This window comes from Sebastes fasciatus, chromosome 12 (genome assembly GCF_043250625.1).
Source record: "Sebastes fasciatus isolate fSebFas1 chromosome 12, fSebFas1.pri, whole genome shotgun sequence".
NCBI lineage: Eukaryota > Metazoa > Chordata > Actinopteri > Perciformes > Sebastidae > Sebastes > Sebastes fasciatus.
In genome coordinates, this window is record NC_133806.1 from 14698136 (window position 1) to 14712503 (window position 14368).

Sequence of the window (14368 nt, forward strand, 5' to 3'; positions counted from 1 at the left end):
CAGCAATGACTTTACAAGGCTGCAGCTTGGGAAGGCGTAGAAGAAGATAGACGGGGTCACAAAGAAGATATAATCTGGGTAATGCAAAACAAAATTGCAAGAGATCAAGTGAGAGATCGAAATAAAAAAATAAAATAAAATCCTTGATTTTTTGCAGGGATGACTTTCCAGTTATCGCCTTCACTCAGTGTTTGGTAGCGTGGGCGGTGTGAAACCAGCGGAGACTGTGAATGTGTTTGAAGGCTGTACAAATAAAGTTGACATTAAGTTGCAGAAATCTTGCTCAAGAAGTAAAGAGAACGTAGGAGGAGGAGGATGATAGTTGAGATGAGGAGTATTGATTCAAGAGAGGGGCATTAGGAGAAGTTTATGCAACGCAGTAGAGCACTGCTGGTGGACCAGAACGGATGCAGCATGGAGACGAAAAACAAATGACCAGGAGGTGGTTGTGGAAGAAAAGTATTTAAAAGGTAGGGGTGAAATAAATGAGTGAGGAACAGCAAAGGATGGTTGGAAAGTGACAGGTGGGTAGATAGGAGAGATGAGGGAGAAGCAGGTGGAGGGGATTGAAATGAGTTGAAAGGAATAGACATTTTTAAACACAGCAGACAGGCAGGTAAAGGAAGATTTGGGAAAGACCTACCAGGGTCTGTTGGTATCTCAGAGCCTTCCTTTGCGACGCATCTGCAGCCATTGACACGCTGTCACTGATCCAAAAATAACCTCGCTGGACACCCCAGCATTTCCAATGGCGTGGGCAACACCATACACACACACACTCTCGCTCTTATAAATACACACTTTACACCAGGTCAAATAAACACACAAACATCTTCTTAAGTTTCTCACTCTCCTATAAACTCATTCTCAAACACACTCGTTACACAGAGGAGGTCAAAAAACGCAGATGACGTCCTTCCCGGGCGCGCTCTTCTCCAGATGATCCAGAGGCTGTGAGCCATCCAGCTCCACTGCAGACCTGACAGACACACGGACAGAAATCAGAGCAAAGCCATCTGATGAGGCGGTGAGGGACGCAGCGCTTTCCTATATTAGAACTGCAGACACCTAATAACACACACGCACACAACTTGTTGCCCTTAGCAGCACCCTCCCTGCCAGCCGGCCATTAGGTGTGTGTGCGTTTGGATGGACTGTTCTTGTTTGGACAGGGGTGGTGGGGGTTGGAAGGGCACCCCCCATAGGGCTGCCCCTGCAACGTGAGCAGGAAAAGTGCACACGACACCCCTGTGACAGCTCACACCTAATCAGCCAATGATGCAAGGCAATCCCCATAACACTCACATGCTATGGTTGTCCTCCTTAAGGGGGGAAAAAAATCACCCTGAATGCGCCCTCTCACTGTAAAATACACCCCCCAAAATGCTTGTAGGACCCTCCGCAGAGCTCGGTAAAGTGATCTCCATATTGCTTAACCTCTCCAGCAGGTTCACATATCCAGAGGAGCTAATACAGGAAGGCAGCTATGTGCCGCACATCATTCGCTAAAAGCTGAAAAGCCCACAGGCCATCGGGGTAGACCACCACCACTCAGCATCCCGTTGAGACAACATCCCACTCACGTTAATCTAAACTAACTCGTCCTCTGGTTCCTCCTCTCAGGCTGATGAGACAGGCGGCCATTATGACAACCGCAAAGACACACAGACACACACAGATCCCCCTTAACCCCGCCCCGCTTTGTGGTCCACACGCCAGCGCATAACAGCCTAATCTCACACAGCTACACCGGAGGCCAGCGAGAAATGTGTTACTCTGACCGCCGGTGTGTGTGTGTGTGTGTGTTTATGTGTGTGTCAGGGGAGAATGACTGTGGACAGCTGGCTGGGCCTCTATCTGATACACTAAGAACATTATCACTGGGCGGCAGGCAGTGTGAGAGATACATGCGTCCTGTCACAGTCACAGCATGGAGAGGCCTGAGCGCAGCGGAATAGTGGGGAGCCAGTTATACTATACCTGTGAACATAGAGGACAGGCTGTACGCCGGGAACAACACGCACAAACACAGCAACAAGGAGGATTGAATAAAGTGGAGCATGCACAGGAGTGTACATTCGTGCAGAGGCCTCACGCTCGCGGCGCAGGATTCAGCTTAAACCAAACATATGCAAATAAAAACGCAGATACACTCGCATGCACATGCAGCTGTAAGAAAACAACAACAATTTGTCTCGTTTAAAAACCACGGCTTGTTTATTGTATAGAACATTTGGCAGTCATTGGTATTGACAAAAATAAAATCTCTCTCCAGCCCCCTAAACTCTGCACCTCAGCAGAGCTTGGCAACAACCTTCAACACGTCTCGACCCAGGAGCGTAACCCTTTTATACTACTCCAATGTTTGTGTTTCAATAATTACAAGAACCAAAAGGATAAGAAAGGTGAGCAACTTCCAGACCAGGGTAAATTCTACCCCCTAGCACCTCACATGCAGCTTAGAAGCCTCCTTGTTTACAGATGGTTAACAATCAATACTGTTTCAACCATATACTCCGTTTCCTTCACTACAACACTGTTGTAACAAAACACACTTTGCCTGATCAGGGCTTTTCTGGGAAACATCAATACTCACACAGCCTTGAGAAATTGATTTCTCTGTGTGTGTGTGTGTGCCAAAGAGATACAATATACTGTGAAAGCTCCATGGTCATAAATTCATCTAATAGATCATCCTCACATGGCACAGGCTGCTGTAGAAAACTGCATATCGTTTACGGAAGACATGTGAAATACACGTTTTATCTTTACTGTATCAGCTACAGTAAAACCACAAAAACAGTAGGGGGACTAACTAGACGTGCAGCTCCCACACAGAGGGAGAAACACTATTAGGAGTCAGGGTTAGCGTAAAGGTCAGAGTTCACACTGAAGGTGGAAGACCCCACAAGTAGCACCACATTCCCCTGGCAGCCCACCACCCTGACAGGGACACATCTACAGTAACACAGCTGATATTTACAGTGGGTGCTCTTTATGAAAAGCTGAATTTTCCTGATTGAACATCCACAAACAAAAGCGAAAGAAAATAAAAAATAAAAAATGAAACAATTCAAGGTATTGTTTTGAAGCTGCCCTGTAGGTTAATTTCCTCTTCATAAGAAAACTATGTGAGAAAAAAATAGTGAACTTCTCTGACGAGAGCAGGTCAAAAACCTGTTGCAGAGACTTTACCGTTTAATCATCACCGTAGCCGACTATACTTAAAATGAAAGCTGTCTGCAATCATGACAGTAAAGACTATTTTGAACTGGAAATATGAATGATATTGATGCAAGACAGACGATGAAATGCATTTATCTCTGCTGTGCTGCCCCCTGCCTGTCACTATGCTAAAAACAAGAAATGGTCACAACTCATAACAAACATTATATACAGATAAAGCGAATGGGCTTAAAAAATCCATATAAAAACAATTCCATACAAAATAAAGCCACGAAAATAGATCTGTGTACAAAATACATTTTAAAAAGAGAGAGTGAAACCTCAAAGTAGCTGTGCGGTAAGAAAACGAACAAAATTCGATTCTGTCTGACTAAAAAGGATTATAAACTTATCCCTCTAACTGGCATAGACGCAGACACACAGAGACACGAGTAAATTGTATGCTAATACGTTGCCCATTTCGGAGTACATGTAGATTAACATAAGCTCGCTCCTTTTTTTCTTTCCAAGATTTGTGCGAATATACAGTATGCATGCATGTGTGTTCGTGCATGTCTGAGGAGGCAGTATTTACACAGAAAATACAAATGAATAAATCCTCTGTTTGGTCATGAAGTTGTAACAGAGGAATGTGTGAATGTGTGGCAGTAATTGGAGTGGAATGAACAGTCGTTTGCCCTTACTGAGTGGCTTCAATGCAAGGAATGGTCTGCGTGTGTTTATCTGTGTATGTGCATATTTGCTTATCAATACTGGGGTTGGTACTTGGGGAAAAGGTAGAGGTCTTTGCACAATGAGCTGGTGAACTCCGACATCTCTTTGCAGCGATGGTGGGCGGTGCCAGGAGCGTAACCCTCCCGCTCCTTAATACGTCTGTTGACCTGGAGACAGACAGGAGACAAAAAAAGAAAGGATTACAGTGATGTCCTAAACAAGAAAGCATATTTTACACTGTGCATGTAAATATGTGGGTATAGGATATTTATGTTCACCTGCACCATGATGTCTGCAAGGTGTGTGTCTCTGGAGTGGAGGCGCAGCATTGTGTTAAGTTCCTGGATAAACCAGGATCCTCTCTTGGTGTTCCGCATCGCCGCTGTGCCTTCAGGAGGGAGAGATCACACAATAAAAGGCATTACATCGAGATGAGATACAGGGAGACAGAGCCAAGGTGGTGTAACAGGCTCAGGTTTAGAGCTACAGTGAAGGCTCTGGTACCACATGAAAATAGAAAACCTAAGCATGTCATGGCTTTCCTAGGTAGATTCACAATGAGGGGGTTTCTCAGCAGTTCCCCGAACAGAAGGGCACGCCATCCAATTGCCGAAAAATAAAATGTCCAAATGTTTTTGATTACAAATCACAACATGGCTTTTTCTATGGTGTTCTTCAAGGTCTTGGTGTCTTAATGTGGTATTTTGGAGGGATTTTTGATCATTTTTATCAATTCTCAAGTGGTAAAAAATGGTTAAATTTAGCACCAAGTCTGTTTAACAAATGGTATCAACCCAAAACGTGTTGCAACAACTTATGAGACATAATAGAGCATGGAAATGGCCATCATATATTTATATCATAATGTTCTTAGACCTTATACACTTTCACAATTTATTTTAATTAATTAATTTGTGTTTACTTCTGATTTATGACTAGAAAGGCTTGACACACAGTGCTGAGCTGCATCTCAAATTAATCTTCAGGTTCCCAGCTTTTAGATGATGTACACCACTTCTATGTGGCATCTACTGCTGACCTGCTATCTACCTCTAAACATCCCCTGCCCAGAGCCAGAGATATTGTCTTTCAGACTTACAAATTTTCTGACCTTTGAGAGATGCAAAGCCACAGATCATGTCAGACCGCTGGGGCAGTTTAATCCTGGGCCTCCCCATGTCCCCTCCGTGTCTGGAGTTTGCATCCCCCTGTTCTTCCCTCCCAGCATCCCGCTGTTCACAGCCTGGTGAGCAGGTCCTCGCTGGCCCATCGATCTGCTCCACTCCACAGTCCATCTCCTCTGGAAGACAACAAAGTTTCTATTTAGCTAACATCTAACAGTGTATATTTTTACATTTTTGTTAAGTCTTGAGACATTATTTTCTATTGTCTCATACTTGTATTGTTTTTGTGGGTGTTTTGACTCTGATTTGTCTCGGCCTCACTTACTACAGTCTTTGGTTGAAATTTAAAGAGGGAAAGACCCCGCACTGTTGGCAAAAGAGCCGGTCAATGTGATTACTCTGAGCAGCACCCATGGTAATGAATTACAATACAATGTTTTTGAATATATTTCCTGCTTTTTCACTGAGGGTCTGAATAAGTCGCTAAATTTGGGGTTGGTCGCTTTTTAGAAATAAAGTCGCTAAGAAGGTCTAAAAAGTCGCCAAATCTAGCTAGAAAGTGTGCCGCTGTGTGTGCGACATGAACCATCATGCGGCACATGCGTGTAAATTTGACCGGCACAGAATCTGCTATATCTGAGACTGATCGGCTGGTCACCGGTCTTGGCTGATCAAGCTGAAAATCAGCCGATTCTGGTCACCAACTGATCGAGCGGTGCATCTCTACTGAACACAATTAATAAAATTGGTTTTCACTTTTCAGCTATTTGTAGAGGCAGTGGCCCAACACATCTAATGGCCTTTCAGCAGCACACCTGTGGTTGGCTCTGTGGTGGAGCGAGGGAGTGTGTGACAGTAATTAGGATTGCTCCGGAGGGGTCTGAGGATTTGTCGAGGGCGTCATCAGCCGTATAATCAGACCATAACCTCCATCACGGAGACAGACTAATTAGCTGGGTTAAGTCTGGTTAAGTCACAGATTAATTAATGTTTACGGACTATTATTGCACTTCTATTGTATTACGTTTATTCAAGTCTACAACAGAACATTAAAATATGACGTATTCTGACACAATCCACAGCATCTGGAGCTGTGTGGCTGATGAATAGCTGTGTCTGACACCCAGGTTGCCTGTCCCAGTGGCCAGGAAGGTGACAGAAGACAACATCTGGATATGTGGAGGGACAGGCTGGCATCTGCCTTTTCTCTTGCAGTAAATGGTTGTATTATGTTGCAGGGATCTAACTGTTGAAACGTAGGTTGTCTTAACACGTTGTAAGACATTAATATATTTGGATATTTATATTTGTGTATCATGATCTCTCTTATGGGTCTGCACCAGTGTCTCCTCACAAACGCACATGCCCTGAATACTTCCACTGGGAGGCACCCGAGAGGCGACCTCAGCAGAGGCCTGGAACATCTCATCTGGCTTCTTCACATGTGTAGGCTGAGCTCTGAAATCCTCCTGGATGTCTAAACGTCTCACTCTATGGGTGAGCTCAGGTGAGCCCAAACACCCAGTAAAGGAAACTTATTTTAGTCACTTGTATTCATGATGATGTCACTATTGAAAGCTTGTGACTGATACATTTCTTGATATATAGATTTGCATGCATGGCTATTAGAGTAGCCTACATAGGTTTAGATATGTATTGATACATAGATTTTCCTAATTACATTGTATATCAATAATTAATGATGATGATGAGGTGATCAAGAGCCTTACCTCCTCTGCACGCTTGGATGAAAAACATCTTCGGCTTGTTCTGTAGCAGGGGACAGCGCGCATTGTCAAAGGACTCAAACACCCAGTCCAGCTGAAAATTAAACAAGTGACCAAGTTACATGTCTGAAAACCGGCTGTATCTTTACCTTTGAAAGACATCATATACAGAAACTAAGAACACACCGGCAGGAGCTGTCCGTCTGTACCATATATAGCTCCTTCCACTCCATGGGAGAGCAGACACACCACACTGCTGTCCCCTGTCCGGTGGTCTGTCCGACGGCAAAAGTTCTCGATGCACGTCCTCATGCCCTACACAAAGAATAAGGAATCAGGAAAACCAGTTAACACAGTTTGTTGCATTTTAAATACTGAACAGATTGGTAAGGCAGTCATGTGGTTACATAGATCATTTTGGGTTTGAGTGGTAAATCTATTTAAAGTCAATGGTCTCCCCACTCCCACAGCCAAAACCCACACTTTGCAAAGTGTCTTTGAGCAAGACACTATCAGCCAACATGCTTACTCATGCCAAGTTTCTTAAAATAAGCTAAATGACTCAAATGTAAAGTGTGTTTGCTTTGTGATAACACTGCCACACTTAACACGGGAACTGAGCTAAACAAACCTGCCAAACTATTTTTTTTCCTACAAACACCAGCTAAGTGACTTTCACAAAAGTTGTTCCTTTTCTTTTTACAACTTCCTTTTTCTAGCGATCTCAACCAAATAAAATGAATGGTTTGTGTTTCAAATAACATCCTGTATATACATATAGAGACTGCGTCTGTGTTTGTTACCTGAGCAGTGAGGTCTCTGTGGACTGTAACCACGTAGTCCAGCTCTGTGAAAACCTTCCGGAGGACCTCGTCATCCACCTCACCTCCCTTCCTCGGGTCAAGGTCGGGTGCAGCACAAGGATCAAAGGTCACATTACTGATCACCAAAGCAAAACCACGAGGGGATGATTTCATTCTGTAAGACTGGAGTGAGAGAGAAAAAACAAAAAAAGCATGGTAAAGAAATGGAAAGGGAAAGAAGGGAACAATTAGTCCAAATAATGACAAAGCATTGCAAAAATTATGTTTCTAAGACTGCATTCACACCAAATCAGGCGTTGCAGTGATTCGGCGCAGGGTTGTGCGGCAGTGTGGGAGCGTCAATTTAATGGCCCATTGACTGCGACGATTAACGTCTTTTGTTCCCTCATGGCTGGGTTGTAAAACTCTGGATCACCGGTTACGTGATTGGCCTCCGCAGCGTGACGTCGGGTTGCGTTTCTCCAAAAGTTGATTCTGTTTCTACTTTTCCACTGCACCCCCTGCGGCCGCTGCCCAAGCGCACTACCCCCATTCAAAATAAAAGGGAGGACTTGCATTTTCGTCGCACCGCTGGATCTGGTGTGAATGCAGCCTAAGCAGCTTTAACACTTTGCCTGTTATTTTATTCTATTATTACTTTTTACAAATTAATACATTTTACAATCAATATATTTTATGCATCTCTCCATTTAATGCTCTATATTGACTCATATCCAGATAGATGGTGTAACACTGAAGACAAGCAACTCCCAAAAGGTAATAGGTAAAACATAACAGAGGAAGTTACTGCAAACCTGTTGATCTGACCTGGTGAAGAGAAGTATTTTACCTGCTGGTAGTGAGAGAGGTAAAAGTCAGGAGTGCACGGGAGCACAGGAGTGTTGATGGGACTATCTGCATCCAGACTGAACTCCATGGACTCTGCTGCACACACAAACACAGACACAAAAGATCACAAGCTCTAGTTGTTACAAGTTCTGATGACAAGTTTACACATCTTTGTGTGCTCCCGCTGGCAGCTGTGTGCTCCTGCCAGCGGCTATGTGACAACAAACTTTGTACTACAATGCTGTGAATGAGTCACTCTTTGGGCGTGGCGGCTGTAGGTACAGACAGTAGCTGAACGCTACAGCAACCACACTCTTACACTTTCAAATTCAATTACTTATCTATTTAAACTAGTCAACAGATGAACATTTTCTCCAAACACCCCTCCTTGTCTCCATGGAAACAGAAAAATATTGACATGGGACAAAGCAAAACCTATTTGAACCTGAATGCAGGTTAGACTGCAACACCACTCACCATATGTCTTTGCTCTCTTGGCAGCAATTTCTTCTTGGGTAGGAAGTGGCAGGGGAGAATCCACAAACCTCTGAAATTCAAAATCATGCACAATTTATTAAAGACAAAACATCAGCTGTTTAACACAAACAAAAGAAGACAGATAATGAAGGATTTTGCTGTGGAAGCAGCGGTTGCTTGGTATGTGAAAATGACAACTGCCTTCCTAACTTCCCTATCAGGGAATCTCCTGCCTGCTTTCTGACTACCTCAGCAGGCCATCTAACATAAGGTGGCTGTGGTTTGTGATTCTCACATCTGTCATCTTATCTCTTCCTCTTTTCTTCATCCTCTGTCTCTCTGTCTTCCTGTCTTCCTCCCTGACTGGGACCAATCCTCTGAATGGTGACTCTGACCGCAGACAGCTGACTGAGGCTCGGACTGAGCATGATGAGGTGCTGCTCACTTCGCTCTCTTCTTCTCTGTCTACTGAGGATGTCTGCAGAAGACCATTTAACTGGAGCATACTGTTATCAGAGATGTGTAACTTTCTTCAAACTGTAAGCGTGTATTATTGAGCTGACAATTATAAAACCTCATTAAAAGACATATTCAATGATACAAAGCTCTCTGGACATTAGCTTTTGTTCCGTCTAAGTATTGAAAATGACCCAACAGTGAAAATGAAGACAATCCTGGTTGAGGGACTATAAGCACCCCGCTCACCTCTCTCTTCTTTTCAGTTGTCTGTCTGTCTAGTCGCCTTGCATTTCCCTCTGGCTCTTCCTCAGGCTGTATACTCTGTGAGCAGAAAACAGACTAAAAATTACACTAAGTCTAGTAAGAATCTGCTGTGTAAACTGTAGCTTTGTGTTGTGTGATGTTTGATGGAGTACACACTCACCTCTACAGGTGTCTCTTTGCCATCTTTTTCTGGTGATTGTATGAGCAAGTCATACAGGTGCTGCTGCTCAGTTTCCCGCAGAACTGAGCAGAAGCTGCTAAAGGCTCTGGGCCCCCGCTTTGGTAAGAGTAGTAATAAGCGCCAGCTTCGTTTCTGAGATGTTTGCTCAGCCTAGAATAGAGGAGATCAGACCAGAAAACTAAACATCACTAGCAAATATGAAATATAATAGTACATTTAATTTACCGTTTTTTTACACTCCTAATATCATGACATTTTGTTTTCTAACCATTGCCCACTGTTGACGCTCTGTAGTTGACCGTCACCAAGGTCTGTCTAACAAGAAAATGGCATGCATTCAACCAGACACTGGTTGTTTAAAGGGGGCATCTCAGGTTGTAACCAGTAATGTCAGCCAGGGAGAAACCCATGTTTTTACATGAAATTGTATCAAAACTGTAGGCTTTGTGTTTGGCAATCTTTTATTTTGGCCTTTGTGTAACTTCAGAATTAAAACAGATAGATCTGCACACCAAATAGCTCCTGTTAGAAGGATTTTTATTGCTGTAACGTTTCGAGCACCAGGCTAAGAGCAGCGGTGTGAAGATCGATCTATTTTAATTCTGCTAGATATTTCTTTTTATATTTCTTTGATATTTCTTTTACAGTGGACACTATCCTATCGGTGAGTCTGAACTTCAAACTCATCCAAAATACACCTCTTACTTTAAAAGTTCTCTGAAGGGCATGACCTGGATCCCAACCTATTTGGCTAGTGACCCCTTCAATTTAAACAATGTCTTGTGACCTCTTATCAAAAGTTAAGTCTTTTGTCTGTCCTTAGTAAACATTTTGCCAAAGTGGTTTTGATTCATTTAAAACATATCCAAAGAAGTGAAAGTATCCGGTACTTTACAAAATGAATAATAATGATGGAAGAAATGTTCCTCGTTATCATCTTTTGACCCCACAGGTTTATCATGGAACCCATTAGGGGTTCTGACTTCCACGTTGGGAAACACAGCTTTCACCTATGGGCCTAAACTTGGCCATAACCTTTACCTTAGCTGGCAGGCAAGCAACAACCTATTGACAGTAGTGTTAGGCAATATAGCGATATTATAACAATATTGTGATACGAGACTAGATATCGTCTTTGATTTTGGATATTGTAATATGGCATAAATGTTTCCTGGTTTTAAAGGCTGAAATACAGTAAAGTGACGTAATTTTCTGAACTTACCAGACTGCTCTAGTTGTTCTTTTATTTGCCTTTACCCACTTTGTCATTACATCCACATTACTAATGATTATTTATCGAAAATCTCATTGTGTAAATATTTTGTAAAAGCACCAATAATCAACCCTATAATATCGTTGCAATATTGATATCAAGGTATTTGGTAAAAAAATATCGTGACATTTCATTTTCTCCATATCACCCAGTCCTAAATGACAACAATGTAAGCAGGTGTACCAAACATTCAAGGTGTAGATAGATAGATAGATAGATAGATAGATAGATAGATAGATAGATAGATAGATAGATAGTAACTTTATTGATCCGGAGGGAAATTCAAGTTTCCTGCATCACAGTTCCATAGTGCAAAACATGTTAGTAAAAAGGCAGTAAAAAAGTTAGTAGTGCAAAGTACAAAAGAATATACCAGATATAAAAATACAAGGAAATGAAGAAAACTGTTTGAACTGAAAAAAAGTAGTGCAGAGTAACAGCTGTGATACACGACTATTAAAAAAGTGAATATAGTGCAGAAGAGACTGTTAAAAATGAGTACAGTGCAGGGTAACTCCAGTAGCTTAGTCTATGAAAGTGCACTGTGTGCATTATTATCTGCTGATAGGTTACAGTTGAACACATATTGACAGTAGAGTTGAGTCCTAAATGAAAAGATATTAATTTATTATCACATACCATGATGCTCTCTGCCATGCTCTCGGTTAGGATGTCTTCAGCCTGTAAGGACTGAATGAGCAGCTCGTCCACCACCAGCTGTTTGCAGAGAATAGCAGAGCGTCTCCTCAGAGCCCGTCTGTCCTGCTCCAGCATGCCACACTCCAACATGTTGCTCCAACAGACTGGGTACAAGGCAAGGTAAACAAGACACATGAACCTCCAACACAATAAGACAGGAAGTTAAACAACAGTATAATGAAGTGATATGAGAGGCAATGTCAACAACTCCAGGGTACTTTACTGCACCACATAACGTTACTGGGTGGTCGTTGATATGTATTGCTTCAGATAGACAGTATCACTTCACTGTTGCTGGGCTCCCTCAATCAGACATTATATTATACATTATACATCTGTTAGGCAGCATCATCACAACATATCGATTAGCTATTAGTAATCATATACGCTAGCTGATGCAGGTGTATAACGTTACAGAGGTAATTCATGAGTTTGCGAAGACAATAACTAAATGTATAGCTATGTATAATCATATTAACAAAACGTCCCCATGCAGGAGACTGTAGTGAAGTTAAACTGACAGTTAGTAACCGTCCATGGCTAGTTACCGGCCGTTAGTAACCGTCCATGGCTAGTTACCGATGCTAACTAGCTGGCTAGCTCACTTCGCATAACCCCTCCTTTTTCTTGCATAAAAGTTGGTAAAATGTAATTTCTTCTTTCTTCTTACCGTTCCTCCGTTTTTGCAGCAGAATTTAAAACCCGTCCAGGTAAAAAACTCGACGTGCTTTAACACTATTTCACGCAAATTGACAACATCCCGTCCGCCTCTCTACTCTCCACAAACCAACTTCCGCGGGGTCTATGCAGCACTAGGAGGGGGCGGGGCTACGGAGTGGTTGTTTGGGGATTCTGACCAATGAGAGCAGAGTATATTGTGAGTGGCGTTTCAAGTGTCCAATCACCGGGTGTTTAACCTGGCGCCGCCCACTGTGAAGCTATACTCAAAGATAGGGGGCTTCATGGGATTTTGAATTTGAATGTGTTTTCTGTCAATAAGTAGCCAATTGATAAGAAGCTCTTTGATGATAAGCACAAACAGTTAACTAATAGAGAGCCATCTTATCTTGAAGAGGATGGACTTATATTGGCTGAAAAGACAGATATGGAATGGGATTCAAAATAAAGAGATTTCCAAGAATTATAATAGCAGTATAAAAAACAACATTTAACTGTAATTAACAGTGGTGGAATGTATCATGATATTTTACTGAAATACTTCACGTAAAGGTCCCATATTATAAAAAAATTTAGATTTTCATGTTTTTTTTAATTTTTTATTATAAAGCAGGTTTAAGTTCAATATAAATACTGTGAAAGTATCGAAACACTCAATTCACAGGGAAATACACACAGCCCGTATTCAGAAACTCTGCATTTGAAACAAGCTGTCAGGATTTCTGCTCATTTGTGATGTCACGAATATACAATATTTAGACCCTTGACATAATTTTAAAACATAAACATTCTAAATGTGTCCCAGTTTATTTCCTGGTACAGTGTATGTGAATGTCATCAGCTGACAGGAAGTACACATGGACCCAAGCTGTTGCCTAGCAACGCAATTCTGTTGCAATTCCGTCAAAATGCGCTAAAACGGAGCGTTTCAGACAGAGGGTAAATACAGGCATATTCAGGCAGACAGTATGAGGAAAATAAAGGTTTTTTTGAACATTGCAGCATGTAAACATATTCTAGTAGAACACACACAAAAAACAAGTATGAACCTGAAAATGAGCATGATATGGGACCTTTAAGTAAAGTCTGTGGGTACTTGTTCTATTCACCAATATTTCTATTCTATGCAATTCTATACTTCTAATTCAGATAAATCGTGCATTTCTGCTATTTTACAGATATCTTGTTTGTTACAATGTTACAGATTAAAATAACCAACGGTATAGAAAGTAGTTAAAATTATCTCCAACTTAAAGCATCAGCTATAATAATCCAATATTATATATTATTGTTATTTTTTACATCTTCTTTAACATTCTCCTGTATGTGATTCTTCTTTTTAAAAAAGTGTATTTTGTGTGAAATCTTAAATATCTCCTATAGAAATGAACGTAAAAAAGCAGCTTCCAACCATATAAATACGGACGGAAATTAGTGGAAATGGAAACAGAAAATAAACCAAATTGGAGCAGAGAGGGACTGCTACTGATAGACCAGATACATCAAAGAAAAGGGGAACAAAGTGGTTGAAAGTGGTGTAGCATCTTATCATTGGATATAATAGTTTACAAGAAAGGAACAGCTGCCACTGTTGAGGAATACAACTTCCTAATTCTAAATTAAAGCCATTATCTTAAATAGATCATTCATCATGACTAATAATATATTAGTAGTCATTACAAAACTTGTGACGGGAAGTGCAACAACACTCTTAACCAATTTAGAGACCACTGGGACTCTTTTAAACTTCCAGTAAAAAGCAGTAATGGAAAGTAACTAAATACATTTACTTAAGTAGCCTATTGTACTTGAGCACAAATTTGAGATACTTGTATAGGAGTATTCCTTCTTAATACTACCTTATACTAGTGTTGCAAAAAACATCGAAGCATCGATACATATCAATACTGAATATTTGAAATGGTTTCAATACT

The 14368-nt window shown here is 41.5% G+C and overlaps 2 protein-coding genes across 20 annotated transcripts in view; both read right to left on the minus strand.

The window, feature by feature from the left end:
- LOC141778834 (chloride channel protein 1-like) overlaps nt 1–2045 on the minus strand; it is a 36412-nt gene extending 34367 nt beyond the window's left edge. The window contains exon 1 of the mRNA XM_074653312.1: nt 644–2045. Coding sequence (XP_074509413.1) covers nt 644–694 — 51 coding nt within the window. The 5' untranslated portion in view covers nt 695–2045. The remainder of the gene's footprint in view (nt 1–643) is intronic.
- A 152-nt stretch (nt 2046–2197) lies between these two features.
- casp2 (caspase 2, apoptosis-related cysteine peptidase) lies at nt 2198–12570 on the minus strand. 19 transcript variants are annotated; one of them, XM_074653332.1, is made up of 13 exons: nt 12427–12558; nt 11697–11860; nt 9764–9934; nt 9586–9660; nt 9176–9358; nt 8881–8950; nt 8405–8499; nt 7555–7737; nt 6938–7066; nt 6755–6845; nt 5000–5200; nt 4179–4288; nt 2198–4067 (listed from the first exon to the last, which is right to left on the minus strand). In XM_074653332.1, the coding sequence occupies exons 2-13, from the start codon at nt 11844–11846 to the stop codon at nt 3933–3935; spliced, it is 1593 nt and encodes a 530-aa protein (XP_074509433.1). In that variant the 5' UTR covers nt 11847–11860; nt 12427–12558; the 3' UTR covers nt 2198–3932. The 19 variants fall into 19 exon arrangements, with proteins under 19 accessions (XP_074509433.1, XP_074509432.1, XP_074509431.1 ...); XM_074653331.1 differs by having other exon boundaries at nt 9586–9678; XM_074653330.1 differs by having other exon boundaries at nt 11697–11895.
- Between the last annotated feature and the right edge of the window lie 1798 nt (nt 12571–14368).

Excerpts from the sequence above, each read along its gene's own strand:
- casp2 (XM_074653326.1), bottom strand. The coding sequence starts at position 11,891 with ATGTGTCTTGTTTACCTTGCCTTGTACCCAGTCTGTTGGAGCAACATG. Across the intron at positions 7,067-7,554 it reads ACAGAGACCTCACTGCTCAG|GGCATGAGGACGTGCATCGA; the intron begins GTAACAAACACA and ends TTCTTTGTGTAG. Across the intron at positions 5,201-6,754 it reads CATCCAAGCGTGCAGAGGAG|AGGAGATGGACTGTGGAGTG; the intron begins GTAAGGCTCTTG and ends GTTGTCTTCCAG.